Source organism: Dinoponera quadriceps, unplaced genomic scaffold (assembly GCF_001313825.1).
Source record: "Dinoponera quadriceps isolate SergipeBrazil2010 unplaced genomic scaffold, ASM131382v1 scaffold4273, whole genome shotgun sequence".
Lineage (NCBI taxonomy): Eukaryota > Metazoa > Arthropoda > Insecta > Hymenoptera > Formicidae > Dinoponera > Dinoponera quadriceps.
In genome coordinates, this window is record NW_014558267.1 from 1 (window position 1) to 15,167 (window position 15,167).

Sequence of the window (15,167 nt, forward strand, 5' to 3'; positions counted from 1 at the left end):
CGAAAAGTACTGATTAAAAAAACGTTTCCTTATAGCGTTTTGGAAAGCTTTCGAGGTAAGCTACAAGAATATGCATTAAAAAATGGGGGTTTCTATTTAAGAAATTAAAGGTGACCTTCATGTGATCTTCAAACGACTATCCAAGGTCAAACCAATGACACCATCTTATGTGCCCCTCGAAGTCACAGAACTTTTGTCTGAAACATTTTTCTTTAAAATGTCGCGTTTACGAAAAAATCGGGTGAGACGGGTGGTCTGAGACACTCTGTATATATATATATATCAGTCAACGGTATATATATATATATATATATATATATATATATATATTAGGTGAGCAAACAAGTTTTAAGTTTTCATTTTGTAAAATTCAATCTTTATTCAAAAATAAATAAAAATTTAAATCAGCGCAATATTCCCTGTTTGCATTATTGACTTTTTGCCATTTTTCGGGTAGTTTATGAATTCTTTGACAATAGAAGCTCACCAACTTCGAAGCGATACAGTCATTAATACATTTTCGTATCTTTTCAAATCTCACGAAATATGTATCAGCCAAGTGATGCTGCAGCGATCGGAATAGGTAATAATCGGAAGGCGCCATGTCTGGGCTATATGCAACGTGCAAAAGGAGTTCCCAGCCTAATGTAAAGATATGGTCCTGAGTCGCTTTCGCAACAGGTGGTCGGGCATTGTCATGAAGCAGGTTCACTTTACGACTTCCTTGGCCAATAAAATGGCTTCTCTTCTTCTAATGCATCGCTCAAATTGGCCAATTGTTGGTAACGGTCTGCCGTGATTGTTTCACCCAATTGTAACAACTCGTAATACAACATACCTTTCCAATCACCAGATGTGACGCAAAACCTTCTTGGCGTAGATATTGGATTTTGGCGTCGACGTCGAAGGTTCACCAGAGTGAATCCATGATATTTTACGTTTAGGGTTATTATAAAGAATCCATTTTTCATCGCCTGTAATGATTTTGTGCAGAAAATTTTTTTTCCGGAACTTTGAAATCAAAGTGAGTGCAGTGTCATGCCATCGATTTTTGCAATTCGTCTGTTTCAATCTTTTGAGGGCGTCCAGCACACTGTTCATCTTCAAGACTGAAATCTCCTTGGCGGGAATTTTTGATATCATCTTTTATACGTAGCATGACTTACAGCGTTCTCTCCATATGCAGCACAAATCATTTCAGTGGCTTCAGCAGCATATTCCTTCAGATGAAACGTGAAGTGGATGGAAAATCGAATATGTTCTTTTGTTATTGTCATCGTAAACACTACTGATTTTTGAGGTCATGTGCATTAAACTCCAAACCGCATGGCATTTTAGAAGACCAAATGTCAACGCTTTAAAACTGTAAAAAGGCGGGAAGGTAAATAAAATTTAAATTGTTGTTTGGGTTGTATGAAATCTAAAGTTCAGAACTTTTTTGCTCACCTAATATATAAAATAATATAAGTCAATAAAAATGTTAGTGAAATAAGTTTAAAGGGCCTAAGCCGAAAAAACCGTAATTTAAACAATTTATCGGTATTTATATTGTCTAGAAAACTGAAATCGAATCTGGAACCTATATAATATAAATAATTTAGGGAACCGGAAACGGAACCGGAGCAATATTTTCATTCGGTCCGAGTCTCTGGAGAAAATTATGAAGATAATAAAAAATCAAAATTCAAGTCAATTCGATGAAACATATCGAGAAACTTTCGACATCATTTTGAAAAACGAGGTTTCGAGAAAAACTCATTTAAAATTTTATAACATAGTCTTCATATTATATAGCGTTTTTTATTCTTATTGCTAATCTGTCATGCCAACTTCGTAATAATTATCCCCCTCATTATCGCTTCCTACTTTGCTTTACCGTCTCGAAATACGACTTTCTGTAGTTGCCACGAACGTGCTTGCTTCAGCGATCGAAATTCGTTCTTCGTTCAATGCTTTGTAAATGCTTACTCTATCTGGACCGATGACTATATTTATGGTATTCATCATTAAAAGAATGCTTGAATAATCATTATTGAATACATTATTGGCAATATTGATAGCAATTTTAACTAATATAGCACTACTAAATGTTGTTTTTGGAGCAATGGTCCAAATTAACGCGTTCAGTCTCTCGTTCGAATTTTAAGTGTAACCACCTAAATAGCGCTTTAACAAATCATTTTTGCTAAATTCCCAGTAGATAGGAGTGTTTACCTTTCTAACCTAGGAGTTTTACCTTTATAACATCAGGTTGAAGAGCAGGTTTGTAAGTGTATTTACTTAATTTATTTGCCGCCTTTGCTATCTGCCGTGAACACCAAGAACTTGGCTTGGGCGGACGGTTCTCATGTTGCGATTTAACGTCAGTTGACAATTTGTGCTTTAACGTTGCCTATAATGTAGTTTTTATATCTTCTATTGAATTTTTATGTCTCCTAATAGCAAGTCCGTAATAAATGTTTAATTCGTCAATTAATTTTCCCGTTAATTTCCCTCATCTTCGTAGCCCTTTTTGTCCTTTTTTATATTACGGAATCAAGTACCATCCGCTTTTGAATATTACTGACACATTCTTTTTTAATTATCGTAATGTTTCCCCCGTATGGTTGCAATTCACCAATGCCTTTTCATGTTTTACAATCACCGTCATTAGCATGCAGAACTTCGGGTCTTTTGAACATTTCTATAGCTCCGTCTATCTCAATTTTACCCGAATTTCCTTCGTAATTTGCTGAACACGTTTCTTTATGCAATTGCATCCAAAATTCAAATTCAGCTGAGTTATATTTTATTTTTCCAGCATTCGCATTGCTTGCAATACGATGATTTCATGATTATATTTAATACTGCGCAGAATGCAGTCTAATCAGCGACACGACTTCTTGCAGTGACGTAAAACTGCGTTTTCGCCACGTATCATTTCCGGAAACCATTTGTCCCGCCGGTTCGGTTATATTTTCAGTTTTTCCCATTAAGTTTTTCTCTTCAATAGTAGCGTCAGAAAATAATTTAGAAGCAACAGTTTTCGCCAAACAATGAATGCTTGTATTAATGTCTTTGTAAAATCGCTTTAGTGAACATTTTTGAAAGATCCATGATACTGCAAAATTTTCTTACACCCTCGTAACTAATATTGAGAAGTCTCATCAAGAATAAAATTTGTCTGTTAATTTCGTACGTTCTGTATGAGCAAACAAGAATTAATATATCGCCGTTCACAATTGTCACAATTTATCATCAATTTAAACCTAAGTCCGCGAATATTTGACACAGAGAAAATCACATTTTCATCACATGTTTCGTATTTTAATATTTCACTGAAACTGGAAAACATCGTTAAAAAATTGATAATACGATAACAATACATCGCTTTTACTGGTACTTCCGCATGAGAATCTTTTAGTTTTTTTCGCAGATGCACTTATAAAAGCAGTTTCGCGTTCAAATTCATGACGATTGGGCGGTTTTGGGTTTACTTCCGCGTCCTAATATTGTCATTAAACCTTTTTTATTAATTCTTTTTCTGTTCTCCATATTTGGAATTAATATTCCAAATAAAGTTTTGTAAAATAATGCGTGCTATTATATGAATATCAGATGACTGATTAACGGGTTTTTCACCTCTACATAACCTAAAATGCGTTAGAAAGAAGGGAGGATATACAATACTCACGTTCTGACCTGCTAGACCTTCCTAGCCTGTTAGGACGCACATGGCCAATTCTGAACGGCCGGCGTGCAGGCACGAACTCGTTGTAGACCGGTTGTACGTCCACTGAGATTCTGTAACTCGGAAACTAACTTGAATTCATACTTGGGACCTTTTGTTCTTTATTCTGCAGGTTTCAAATTATTTTTTGAAGGAAATAAAAGTTTTTTCGATTTTTTGAAAATTTTGCACCAATCTGATCTCTTAAGTTCGCTATAAGCGTAATTATTTTATAAAGAGGATCGCAATGTGTTAAGAAATGAAAGATTTATGAATTGTCTATAAAACATCAATTAGATTAGGTGGAGATGTGAAAGCAGTAAACACTCTGGAATTGGTTTGTCTCTTGTGAACTAAAAGTGTGTGCAAGTTGCGTGCAAGAGAGAAAAGTAGACATGGATTAATCGTCCGTGTGCATGCGTCGAAATCGTTGCCAAGTAACAGTTTTGACGTTTTTTACTATATAGTTAGCCCGAATAGTTTACCTGAACTGTTTTGAACTCTGAACAATATCTACACAACTATACCATAATACAATATCATTTATGATCATTTAGTTTACGTTAAATATTATTCATCACAACTGAGATACAAACTGTTTATAGTTTAATGCGTCTGTCAATTTCGATGTATGCGCATAGAGGCCAATTGTTCCTTTCTACATTTTCATTTTTTCTTTTTATACCTCTGCACGCACTTCTTTCTCGCACGCAACATTGACACACTTCCGGTGCTAGTACTACTTTCCATGTTTTTATGTTCTATGATCGATATATGTACCAGTAATCTACTCAGCTTTTCCGATTGATGCGTTACGATCGTCATGCGTATTCAAACCGGTACAAGCATTATTATTTTCGTAACGGTCAAGAGGAACGTGCGTACTACTTGATGTATACATCCTTCGTTACTAAACGATCGGCGAACACCTAATCTATTCCACGGATTTTCTCCTGCAACTTTCCTTTGTCAGTTTTTCGCTGCTTGCAGATACTGTATTCGGACCTTATCAGTTGTACGTATCAGACAAATGTTCCATCGAATTCCATTTAATGTCCTTATTTCAAAGGAAAAATATATTTTTCACACATTTTTCGAGTTTGAGGGATTACAATTTAATTGTCACAGGAAATGTCGATCTCTTCCTTCCAGTTACGTAGCTATGTTTCCACTGTCCTATAAAAATGTCTGGCTAGACATTCATTAATAATGCACCGTCGAAAGGATCTGAACATCCGATGACAATTTTTTTTCTAGTGATCACACTTCACAGAGCTGTGAAAAATGTCGATTAGCTGCCGACATGCTACGTTAATACCAAATTTTTCAGCTACTTCTACTTTGTTTTCTAAAAGCATATAAATAAATTCTACATATCCGTGATCGCAACCCTTCACGCAGAATGCAGTGGTAAAAAAGAGAAAAAAACACAAAGCAAGAAACATAGAGGATGTTCTCTAACGCATGTTGTAGCTCCCGCGATAATAATTTATTAATTGATCCCTTTGTCTAGTAGAGCACGTCAACAAAATATTAATATGTGGTACGTCATGTTCGTTCTGGTTATTGAAATAGTTACGACCATGCAGCCTAACTTTGTGTTTCGAGAACTCCGTTGAGAGCATGCGACCATAATAATCTGCCGTAAAAGTGGTGACAATTTTTTGTTGACGGTAAAGAATAGTAGTATCCATTTGAACTTGGGCATGGATTGCACAAGCAGATACAATGGTACTTCTTTCCGTTACCAGTTTACAGCTTTTATATAAAAAAACCAGTTGCCCCCCAATATAAAATTATTGAAGAATGTTTCACATTTTTTTCTCTACACGCATTCTTAAATGCGCGATCTCGGAATTTCGCATAAAATTGTACAAATTAAATAATTTGAGAATACGGGGGACAAAAAACACTAATCACCGTTTGTTTCCTATAAATCTGTAAGTTATTTTTAAATTTCGGTGTTTTTTAAATTTTATAAAAAGGAATAATTCTTCATTGAAGATGATGGTGGTAAGCTGCGATTCGCAAGTGTTACGCATGCACGGTTGAAGATATTTTCTTTGTATAATATACTACATAGCCTGAAAAGTCCCGGGATTTTTCAGTAGGTGGCGCCACTAGAAAATGAACATGATTTATTTCGAGGGGTTCATCTGTCACTAGTTTATGTGTGAAGTTTCATGACATTTCGTTCATTCGTTTACAAGCTACAGTCGTTTAAGTGTCGCTACCATCGTCTTCGTAAAAAAAATGGAAAAACAGGAATATCGCATATTGATCAAACATTGTTTTCTGATGGGAAAAACTCTTGAACATTCAATGAAATGGTTGAAGAAATGTTATCCCACACCTGCTCCTTCGAGAACAACAGCTTATCGATGGTTTAGTGAATTTAAAATGGGTCGTAGAAGCACCGAAGAGGCACCTCGCTCTGGAAGAACAAAAGAGGCTATGAATGCGGAAATCGTAAAGCAAGTGCATCAAATCTTTTTGAGTGATCGTAAAGTGAATTTGCGCGAGTTAGCTTAGGCCTTTGGGATCTCAAAAGAACGGGTGGGATATATTTTGCACAATGTTTTGGATACGAAAAAGCTATCTGCGCGATGGGTGCCGCGTTTGCTGACTGTCGACCAAAAACAGCAGCCCGTTGATGATTCAACGGCCCGTTTGTTGCAGCGTAATCGAGCGGACTTTTTTCGACGTTTTGTGACAATGGATGAAACTTGGATCCATTACCATACGCATGAGTCTAATAGGCAGTTTGCAGAGTGACTGAAAAGCCACGAAAGCCGATTAAAGAGGCCAAAAGACCAACGCTCGGCCGGGAAGGTTTTGGCCTCCGTTTTTTGGCATGCGCATGGCATAATCTTAATCGATTACCTGCAGAAGGGAAGAACAGTTACGGGAGAGTGTTATGCAGCGTTATTGGACAAACTGACCGAAGGAATAAAGAAAAAACTGCCCCATATGGCGAAGAAAATAGTTCTGTACCATCACGATAACGCATCATCACACACGTCCTTGAAAGCGATGGCCAAATTGGGCCAATTACGATTCGAATTGGTTGCTCACCCGCCGTATTCTCCAGATTTGGCCCCCAGCGAATATTATCTGTTCATAAACCTTAGGCGGTGGCTCCAGGGAAAGAGATTCACATCGAATGAGGAAGTCACCGCGGAAACCGAGACGTATTTCGAAGGCTTGGACATTTCGTACTACAGAAAGGGCATCGAAATGTTGGTAAATCGCTATACCAAGTGTATCGCACTCGAAGGCAACTATGTTGAGGAATAAATATAACTTTGCCCAAAAAACGCTTGTTTTCATTAAAAATCCCGGGCTTTTCAGCCCATGTAGTACATTCCGTCTGCCGCATCGCACTCGCTGGTTCCCTTATTTATTTTCTTTAATAACTCTAAATTTTACGTTGTAGTTCAAAAAAATAACTTTGACCATGTTTTTTTACTCGACCTGTGATATATATTTTATATGGTTTCGGACGCGTTACGCGGGACACTCTATATACATATAGTATTCCGTAATATAGTGAAACTCAAGAATAAGTTTCTACTGACAGATTTTGAATGGGCGATCCGTTTAAATCGGCTCATGTTGAAAATGGTCGGTTTATGGCCGCCAGACAACCGAGACATATGTAAAAGTATACGACCGAAATTTCGGCTAGTGTACAACTTTATCACGTTGCTCTTTATAGCGACTATACCGGCTTTAGCATCGTTGATAAGAGTATGGGGCAACATGATACTAATGATAGATAATTTGCAATACAGTTTACCTACATTAATGGCGTTGTTCAAAATCAGCATCATATGGTATAAACAAGAAGGTATATTTTATTTCGCAAAATATTTTTCTGTCACTACGCCGTTTAAACTGTTACTCAAAAAGCAAAGACGCGCGAAAAAATATCCGTGAAGCGAAATATTAATTTGTCACGTCTTATTTTCCAGCTTTAGCATCTTTAACTGATATGATTAGAAATGATTGGATAAAAATGAAAATGGAAGAGGAACGTGTCGTTATGCTCAAGTGTGCCACGATAACTCGGGCACTCGCCATTTGCGGAGTTTCCATCTTGTTAGGTACATTCACATCTGCCTTTATTCTCCCATGGTTTGGACTGACAACCAGGCAAGTGACAAACTTAACAGATTCTGGAAAACCCTTGTTAATACAATCGTACTACTTCCATGACGTGTCTAAAAGTCCTCAATTTGAGTTAACACTTCTGGCACAAGGAATCGTAGTGCTCACAGGGGGTGTGTCATATACCGCGATCGACAATTTCCTCGGTTTATTAGTTTTACACGTATGCGGTCAATTAGAGAATCTACATTCACGATTGACACAAATGGAAAAATATCCTAACTTCATTGCAGTTTTGAAGTATAACGTTCAAGATCACATACGCTTGATAAGGTATTCAAGACAGATCGTCAAGATAGATTGATATTAAAATATAATAGAAATAAATTATTTCTAAATAGAAATTGTTGAAATACTTAATCATGTAAAATTTCTTAATTTTCTAAGAGGTAGTTACCATTGCAGATCCGTCCAAATTATTGACGATACTTTTGATCTAGTGCTGCTTGGTATGATAGTTTGCTTTGGTATAATGTTCTGCCTACAAGGATTCCTCATAGTTAATGTAAGTAATTAAGAATTTTCGCATGTCAAATGGCATGATTCGCAGTCCAAATAGTTCTCAATAGTTCGACACATGCATATATGAACATGTATTAATGAGTACTTTTTAACGCAGTCGCTACTTAACAATTTTATTTTTTCAATTTTCCTCGTGCATAATATTTTCTTAAGGTAAGACGATGAATTTTGGAGAGTATAAAATTTTAGAAGTTGTATGACTTGCTTTTATAACAATCTAGGTTGCTAAACAAGAAGGCCAGTTTTCATTTATGCAATTAATTTGGTTCGCTGCAGCGATTTTATATACGTTATTGCATATGTGCCTTTATTGTGGCGTTGGTGAAATTCTCGTGACACAAGTAAGTAAAAAAATATGACAGTGATTTTAACGACAATATAAACAGCGCAAAACTTATCTACATTTTTAACTCAATATTTTTAGTAACTTTTCTTTGACGAATGAATATTTTATTTATCATATGTTGGTTACAAAAATCGATATTTATATTATTGGCATAAATTTATCGATAAATTATTGGTTTTGATCAAATTGCATACTTAAATCGCATTTTCTTAGTCTGAAAGAATACACCGAGCCACTTATGAATATGCATGGTATACCGTGGAACCGAAGATAGCAAAGAATTTATTGCTAATCATGCTTCGCTCGGATAATTCACTGCACATTACGGCTGGAAAAACATTTCCTATGACGATGGCGACGTTATGTAATGTAAGTTTTGTACCGTATAAAAAATGAGGAGTTATTTTGATTTTCGTGTTCGTTAGAATTATTTTCGTAATCACATACTATATAATTATTTCATGATAATTCCATAAGAAATCGAAACTTAATAAATACAAAGAGTCTCGATTGAGTTTATCCTAAGCCTGCATTATAAGCCTCATCATCAATACATTATCAATTATATTTTGTGTAAATATTTTATCTGTATTTATTTGATATTAAAAAAAAATGTTGCAGTTGTTGAAAACATCAGCAGGTTATATATCTGTCTTACTTGCCAAACAAGAGTGATGGCGATGTTATGTGCTTCAAGCTTAATACATTTTTTATTAATAATACATTAAATAGTTGTAAATAGACTTTAATGATTTATATATATGTGTTGCGGTGAAATTAAAGATTAGATATGGTATTACTTAATATTATATATTTAGGTGGGCAAAAACAATGAAAAGGAGAAAATAATCGGAATGTTAACATTTTATGGCTCATACTTTACATGGATTTGTCAGGCTATCTGAGTCAAGAAGACAGGCCCAATTATTTATAATTATCTGCACTTCATCGATTTCAAGTAAATGTCGAAGCAAAAGATTCATCAAAGTTAAAGCATTTTATTTTATGGATATTCATAATATTGATGTTTTCATATCGTGATATTATCTGGATATTATCGCGTTGTCAGAAACGTCAGAATACGTACCATTATTTTATCAGCAGACCATAATGTTAGTAAAGGCACAATTATATTGTGGAGGGGACTGCAAAGTGTTAATAAATGTATAAATGATTCAAACATATTGTGTAAACATAACTTACGCGAAAATATTTTTATTCCCTTTCTTATATACATTGAACATTGTGGTGAGCAGCTGAACCTTATCAACTGTGCATATCCAACAATGTTACGTCCTGGGTATCTCGAAAACTACGAATTCCTATTTTTTTATATGATTGGGAAGCAGACGGACTTCGGGCAGAAGCTATTGTAAAAAGGATAAGATTACGATGGCTCGCCGCTAAACGCGCCGTGTGTTTCTCAACGCGTCTGTCATCCTATTCGGCTTTACGTAAGGTACGTAGTTTTATTACATCCTCGGTACCTCAGGAACAATGAATTCCTTTTTTCTATAATTAAGATGATCTTGTCGCCTCTACGTAAGGCACGTAGTTGTTTCATCATGGGTACCTTGAGAGCAGCAAATTCCTTTTTTATGATCGTGAAAAAACGGATTTGGGCAAGCGCTGTTGTAAAAAGATACTATTACACGCCACCAAATGCGTTATGAGCATTCCAATGCGTTTTCGATTTTATCCGCCTTTGCGGATTGCGATCTTATCAGCTTTCATATACAGTCGGTTGGACTCAGGCCCTTTGATGGGATTAGGTTCTTAGGATCGTTTATGACATCCAGATGATATTAGGAATTTTCCAGAATATCCGTTTTCTAATCCTCTATGTCCGTTTTCGACGCAAACTCTTCTCATTGGCGATCGTCATCCGCCACCTCCAAAAATTTACCTTATATAAACCTCACTCTCTTGCCGCGAGTACTCTTTGCCCGTTTAACTACTGTCACATATTATCGTTTTCAACATCTTTTGCGTTTCTTGTCATTACGGCTTCCGTCACGATTTCGCCTTTGTTGTTCAGATCGGGATCTCTCCAGTGCCACACGTTTTGTGAAACTTGCTGTGCGTATCTAGGGATTTCTTAAAGATATTGGTTTCGATATTCCGGTAATTAGTCGGAGTATCAGAATCGCTCGATTTAACCGTAGTCAGTCAGTGTCAGTTAGTCAGCCAGTGTCAATCAGTCAGTGTCAGTAAATCAGTGTAAGTCAGTCAGTGTCAGTCAGTCAGTGTCAGTCAGTGAGTCATTTTCTCTTTGCCTTCTGCTGTCGAACAACTCGCTGTGCAAGTTGGGATTTCTAAAGTGAACTATTTCTCTCGGTATTCTGGGATCCGATAAATCCGGTACACTACGATCAACAAACCTATGTTCTACGTACTATTTACCACAGTCGATTCACCTAAATCGTAAGTCTCTATTTCGTATTTAAACATGCCTTTTAATCATTTCAATCCAATCTCCAATCCCACTTTACTCCTCAAAACACACATACACATACACTGCATAATTATTATCTTCCTTATATAGTGATGTTTTTATCGCCATACCGATACGTTAAACGATCTTGTTACTTTTTACTTAATTTACTTTTATTATTTACTATTATTTACTTTTATTTTTAATATTACTTTTTTACTTAATTTTACTTTAATCTTCATCTTGTATTTGCATTATTCCAATAATGCTAATTTATAAAAATTTGTTTTTTGTTAACCCATATGTCTCATTGTTTAACTTTAGCTAACCCTTTCATCTTTTAAATATTATATCTTTTACAAAGACTTTTCTCATCAATTTACCACTATTATTAATCCATGTGAGAACCAAATTATGTTATTAGTATATTTAATAAACTGTTTTATTCGAAATACCCTTAATTTAACCAAGTCGTTAAAACTATTTATTCATCTCTTTTCAATTACCTAAATCTAAATTCCCCTCTCAACAATCTCATATGGTCCTATCACAGTTAAAGAGATTAAGTTCTTTGACCTAAATAAAGGACCATCTAACGTACGTTCTGTGATCGGAGTAAATAAGCCTCTCCGGAACTTGACTTGATCTGCAGACCTACCATTACGTTTAGGACTCGCGAGTGCGCGAGTAAGCGAATTTTGTTGCGTCCGTCCTCTTCCAGGACGTAACAATATTAAGTATTATATATATATATATACTGAGTACTGAGTATTATATATATGTACTAAATTAAACTAATTCTAAACAGAATATATACATATACTATATATTAGGCTGAAAAATGAAATGAAGAGGAAATAATAATTGGAATATTAACACTTTGCGCGCTTCGTATAAATTTTTTGCGTTATTAAGTCAAAGGGATTGGTTGATAAGATGATTTATAATTAACCGCACTTTATCTATTGCAAATAAATGCCAATATAAAATGATATATTAAACTTAAAACATTTTATTTAACGAAAGATTATAATATTTATGTTTTTACATAGTCAGTGATCTTTACAATATTATTGCATTAGAATTAGCACCATTGATTCACCAGTGGACCATAACGTCGGTACAGACGCAATTAGATTGTAAAGAGAGCCGCAAAGTATTTCGAAATGTATAAATAATTAAACTTATTGTACAGAATGTTGCATCAGCATACGACCATTATATGACGAGTTGCCTACTCAAAGCGCGCGCCCAAATAGCAATTTTAAATTTGTCGATATAATCACTCGGATACTTTTTTTTTATTAAGATAATTAAAAACGCTATAACTTCGTTGGAAAGGTAAGACTATATCGATAAACCCGAAATTATCATTTGGACGCGCGCGCCTTTGGGCAGGCAACCCGTCGTAATGGGTCACATGTTGATGCAACACCCTTTACAAATGTAAGTATCTATCTGAGAAATAGATATTATGCCTTTTTATAAAATATATTTGAACGTGATGAGTCCATTACCTATTCGGACCTTATCAACTGCACGTGTCAGACAAATGTTCTTTTGGATCTTATTTAATGTTCTTATTTCGACAGAAAAGTCCACATTTCGTATACTTTTCGAGTTGAAGATGTCTTACAGCAAAATCGACACAAGCAACTTCGATTTTATTCTTCCCGTTATGTCGCTTCATTTCAACTGTCTACTGAAAACGTCCCTGCGCTTCAAGAACATTAATAATGCACAATCGATACGCTCTAAACATCCGATGATAATTCTTTCTTCCAGTGGACAAACTTTCAAAGCTGCAAAAAAGTCGACAAGCTGCGAAGTTTTACAGGTCATTAAGTATGAAATGTCATGATTACCGAGTTTGATACCCGATATCTGATATTTTGACAGTTCTTTGCTTTTTTTATTATGAAGGTATGTCATGAGCCTTTCGACGCACGTTTTGGTTTGTGATTATCTGTCGAATTGCCTTTTGCAGATTAAATTTTGTAAACCATGGATAAATAAAAAATTCTCGTTTTTTTCGAATATAAGTTCCGTCGTGGAACTAATGCAGCACAGACAATTCGAAGTATCAACGAAGTGTTTGACAAGGATGTGGCTAATAAACGCAAAGTACGTCAATGGTTGAAGAAGTTCCAATCTGGTGATTTTGATTTTCAAAATGAACCACGTGAGCGACTTGAGAGCAAGGTAGATAATGATGAGCTGAAAGCTGCAGTGGAAGCGGATATATCTCAAACTACGCGTGAATTAGCAGCAAAGTTTGACGTTACTATTCCAACAATATTAAATTATTTGAAACAAATCGTTAAGGTTAAGAAGGTGGATAGATGAGTTCCACATGAATTAAACGAGCGTCAGAAGAGAAATCGTTTTGAAGCTTGCCTTTGCTGTCGCTACACAAAGGCAAAACTACTTTTACACTGCATTGTACGTGTAATGTAAAATGAATTTTTTTCGACAATCACAAGTGTTCGGCGCAATGGTTGGATAAAGATGAAGTGCCAAAACACACTCCGAAACCGAATATTACCAAAAAAAAGTTAATGGTGTCTGTTTGGTGGTCCAGCACTGGTGTTTTCCACTACAGCTTCATGCGAAGCCTGATCAATCGATTACGGCGGATGTCAACTATAACCAATTAGACGAAATGATGAGGGAGCTTGGAATTAAGTAGTCGAGATTGGAATAGAGACAGATCAATCTTCTTGCAACACAATGTTCGACAATACGTCTCACGAATAACGTTGCTCAAACTATAGGAGCTAGACTTGGAAACTCTCTGTCACCCACCGTATTCCACGGACCGTACCAACTAACTACTATTTCTTTCAGGCATTGGAGCATTTCTTGCAAAGAAAAATATTTAATTTTCAACAAGCTGTAGAAAACGCTTTTCGCGATTTTATCACCACTTGCTCTTCAGGCTTCTTAGCTGCCGGCATTAACAAGCCACTGTTAAAATGGCAAAATGGCAAAACGTTGAAATGGCACTGTATCAATAGTTTAGTTTATCGATAAATCAAACTTTTAGTTCGAAATCGGACATTTCATACTTGACCTAATATCTCTAGCTAATTATGTATTGGACGTAAAAAATTCTACTCGTGCGTGATCTCAACATATCATATTTAAGTGTGTGGTGGCAAAGAGCAAAAGAACACGAAGAAATAAAATAGAAGTAGATTTTCTAAATAATGGAAAATACATGTCTTATGCGTTCTCGAGTTTATAATTTACATATTTAACTCTTTGTCTACCGAAGCATGTCGATAAGACGAAAATACAATTTCATATAGTTTGTTCTAGTTATTAAAATATATATGATAGTACAGTGGAACTATTATGTCTCGAAAATTCCATCAAGAACTTGTATTATAATGATCCGACACAAAATTGAAGATAATTTTTAATCGATGTTAAAATACTATGCTATTTTAAGCTTTAGCATGGATCGTTCGGACACAATAGTACTTCTTGACGCTAATAAAACATACATTTTTTATCTAAAAAAAAACCTCGATTATTTTATTATTTTCTATTTTACTATATATTATCTCTTTATGTAAGGGAAAAAATTGTCACCGACAACCGTAACTGCAAATCATGCCAATAATTTTGTCACCAGAACTACGACTAAAGATTGTCCGCGTGGGTTGCAAGATTTCTTCGCTCCTGCTTTCGCGGCAGTGAATCCGCAACGGATCTGCAGAGTTCACCTCGGCTAGCTCAGTTCTCAAATTTACCGTAGCGTGTCGAATACTTCGCTATTCCGCGTGGTAGAGCGTCGCGGTTTATACACGTTTTTTTTTATGTTCGCGGACACGTCGGAGAGGAATTGAGAGAGATAGTAAATTCAGAAACGCATGTAACAGACTATTAACAATACTTTAATTCAATTAAATTCCAATTGCAAGCAACTAATCAATTCTATAAATAATAAATTATAACCGAAATTAACATATAAATAACAA

General features: G+C 35.5%; 1 protein-coding gene across 1 annotated transcript; it reads left to right on the forward strand.

The window, feature by feature from the left end:
- The first annotated feature begins 7,330 nt into the window (after positions 1-7,330).
- On the forward strand, positions 7,331-9,422 carry LOC106749814 (odorant receptor 43a-like). Its single transcript, XM_014629666.1, has 6 exons — positions 7,331-7,559; positions 7,684-8,152; positions 8,267-8,384; positions 8,623-8,742; positions 8,961-9,116; positions 9,369-9,422. The coding sequence occupies exons 1-6, from the start codon at positions 7,331-7,333 to the stop codon at positions 9,420-9,422; spliced, it is 1,146 nt and encodes a 381-aa protein (XP_014485152.1).
- The last annotated feature ends 5,745 nt before the right edge of the window (positions 9,423-15,167 follow it).

What these genes read in the sequence shown, in the direction of transcription:
- LOC106749814 (XM_014629666.1), top strand. Translation starts at nt 7,331, where the DNA reads ATGGTCGGTTTATGGCCGCCAGACAACCGAGACATATGTAAAAGTATA. An exon ending in GATCACATACGCTTGATAAG is followed by an intron (nt 8,153 to 8,266) that starts GTATTCAAGACA and finishes TAATTTTCTAAG; the next exon opens with AGGTAGTTACCATTGCAGAT. An exon ending in CGATGGCGACGTTATGTAAT is followed by an intron (nt 9,117 to 9,368) that starts GTAAGTTTTGTA and finishes AAAATGTTGCAG; the next exon opens with TTGTTGAAAACATCAGCAGG.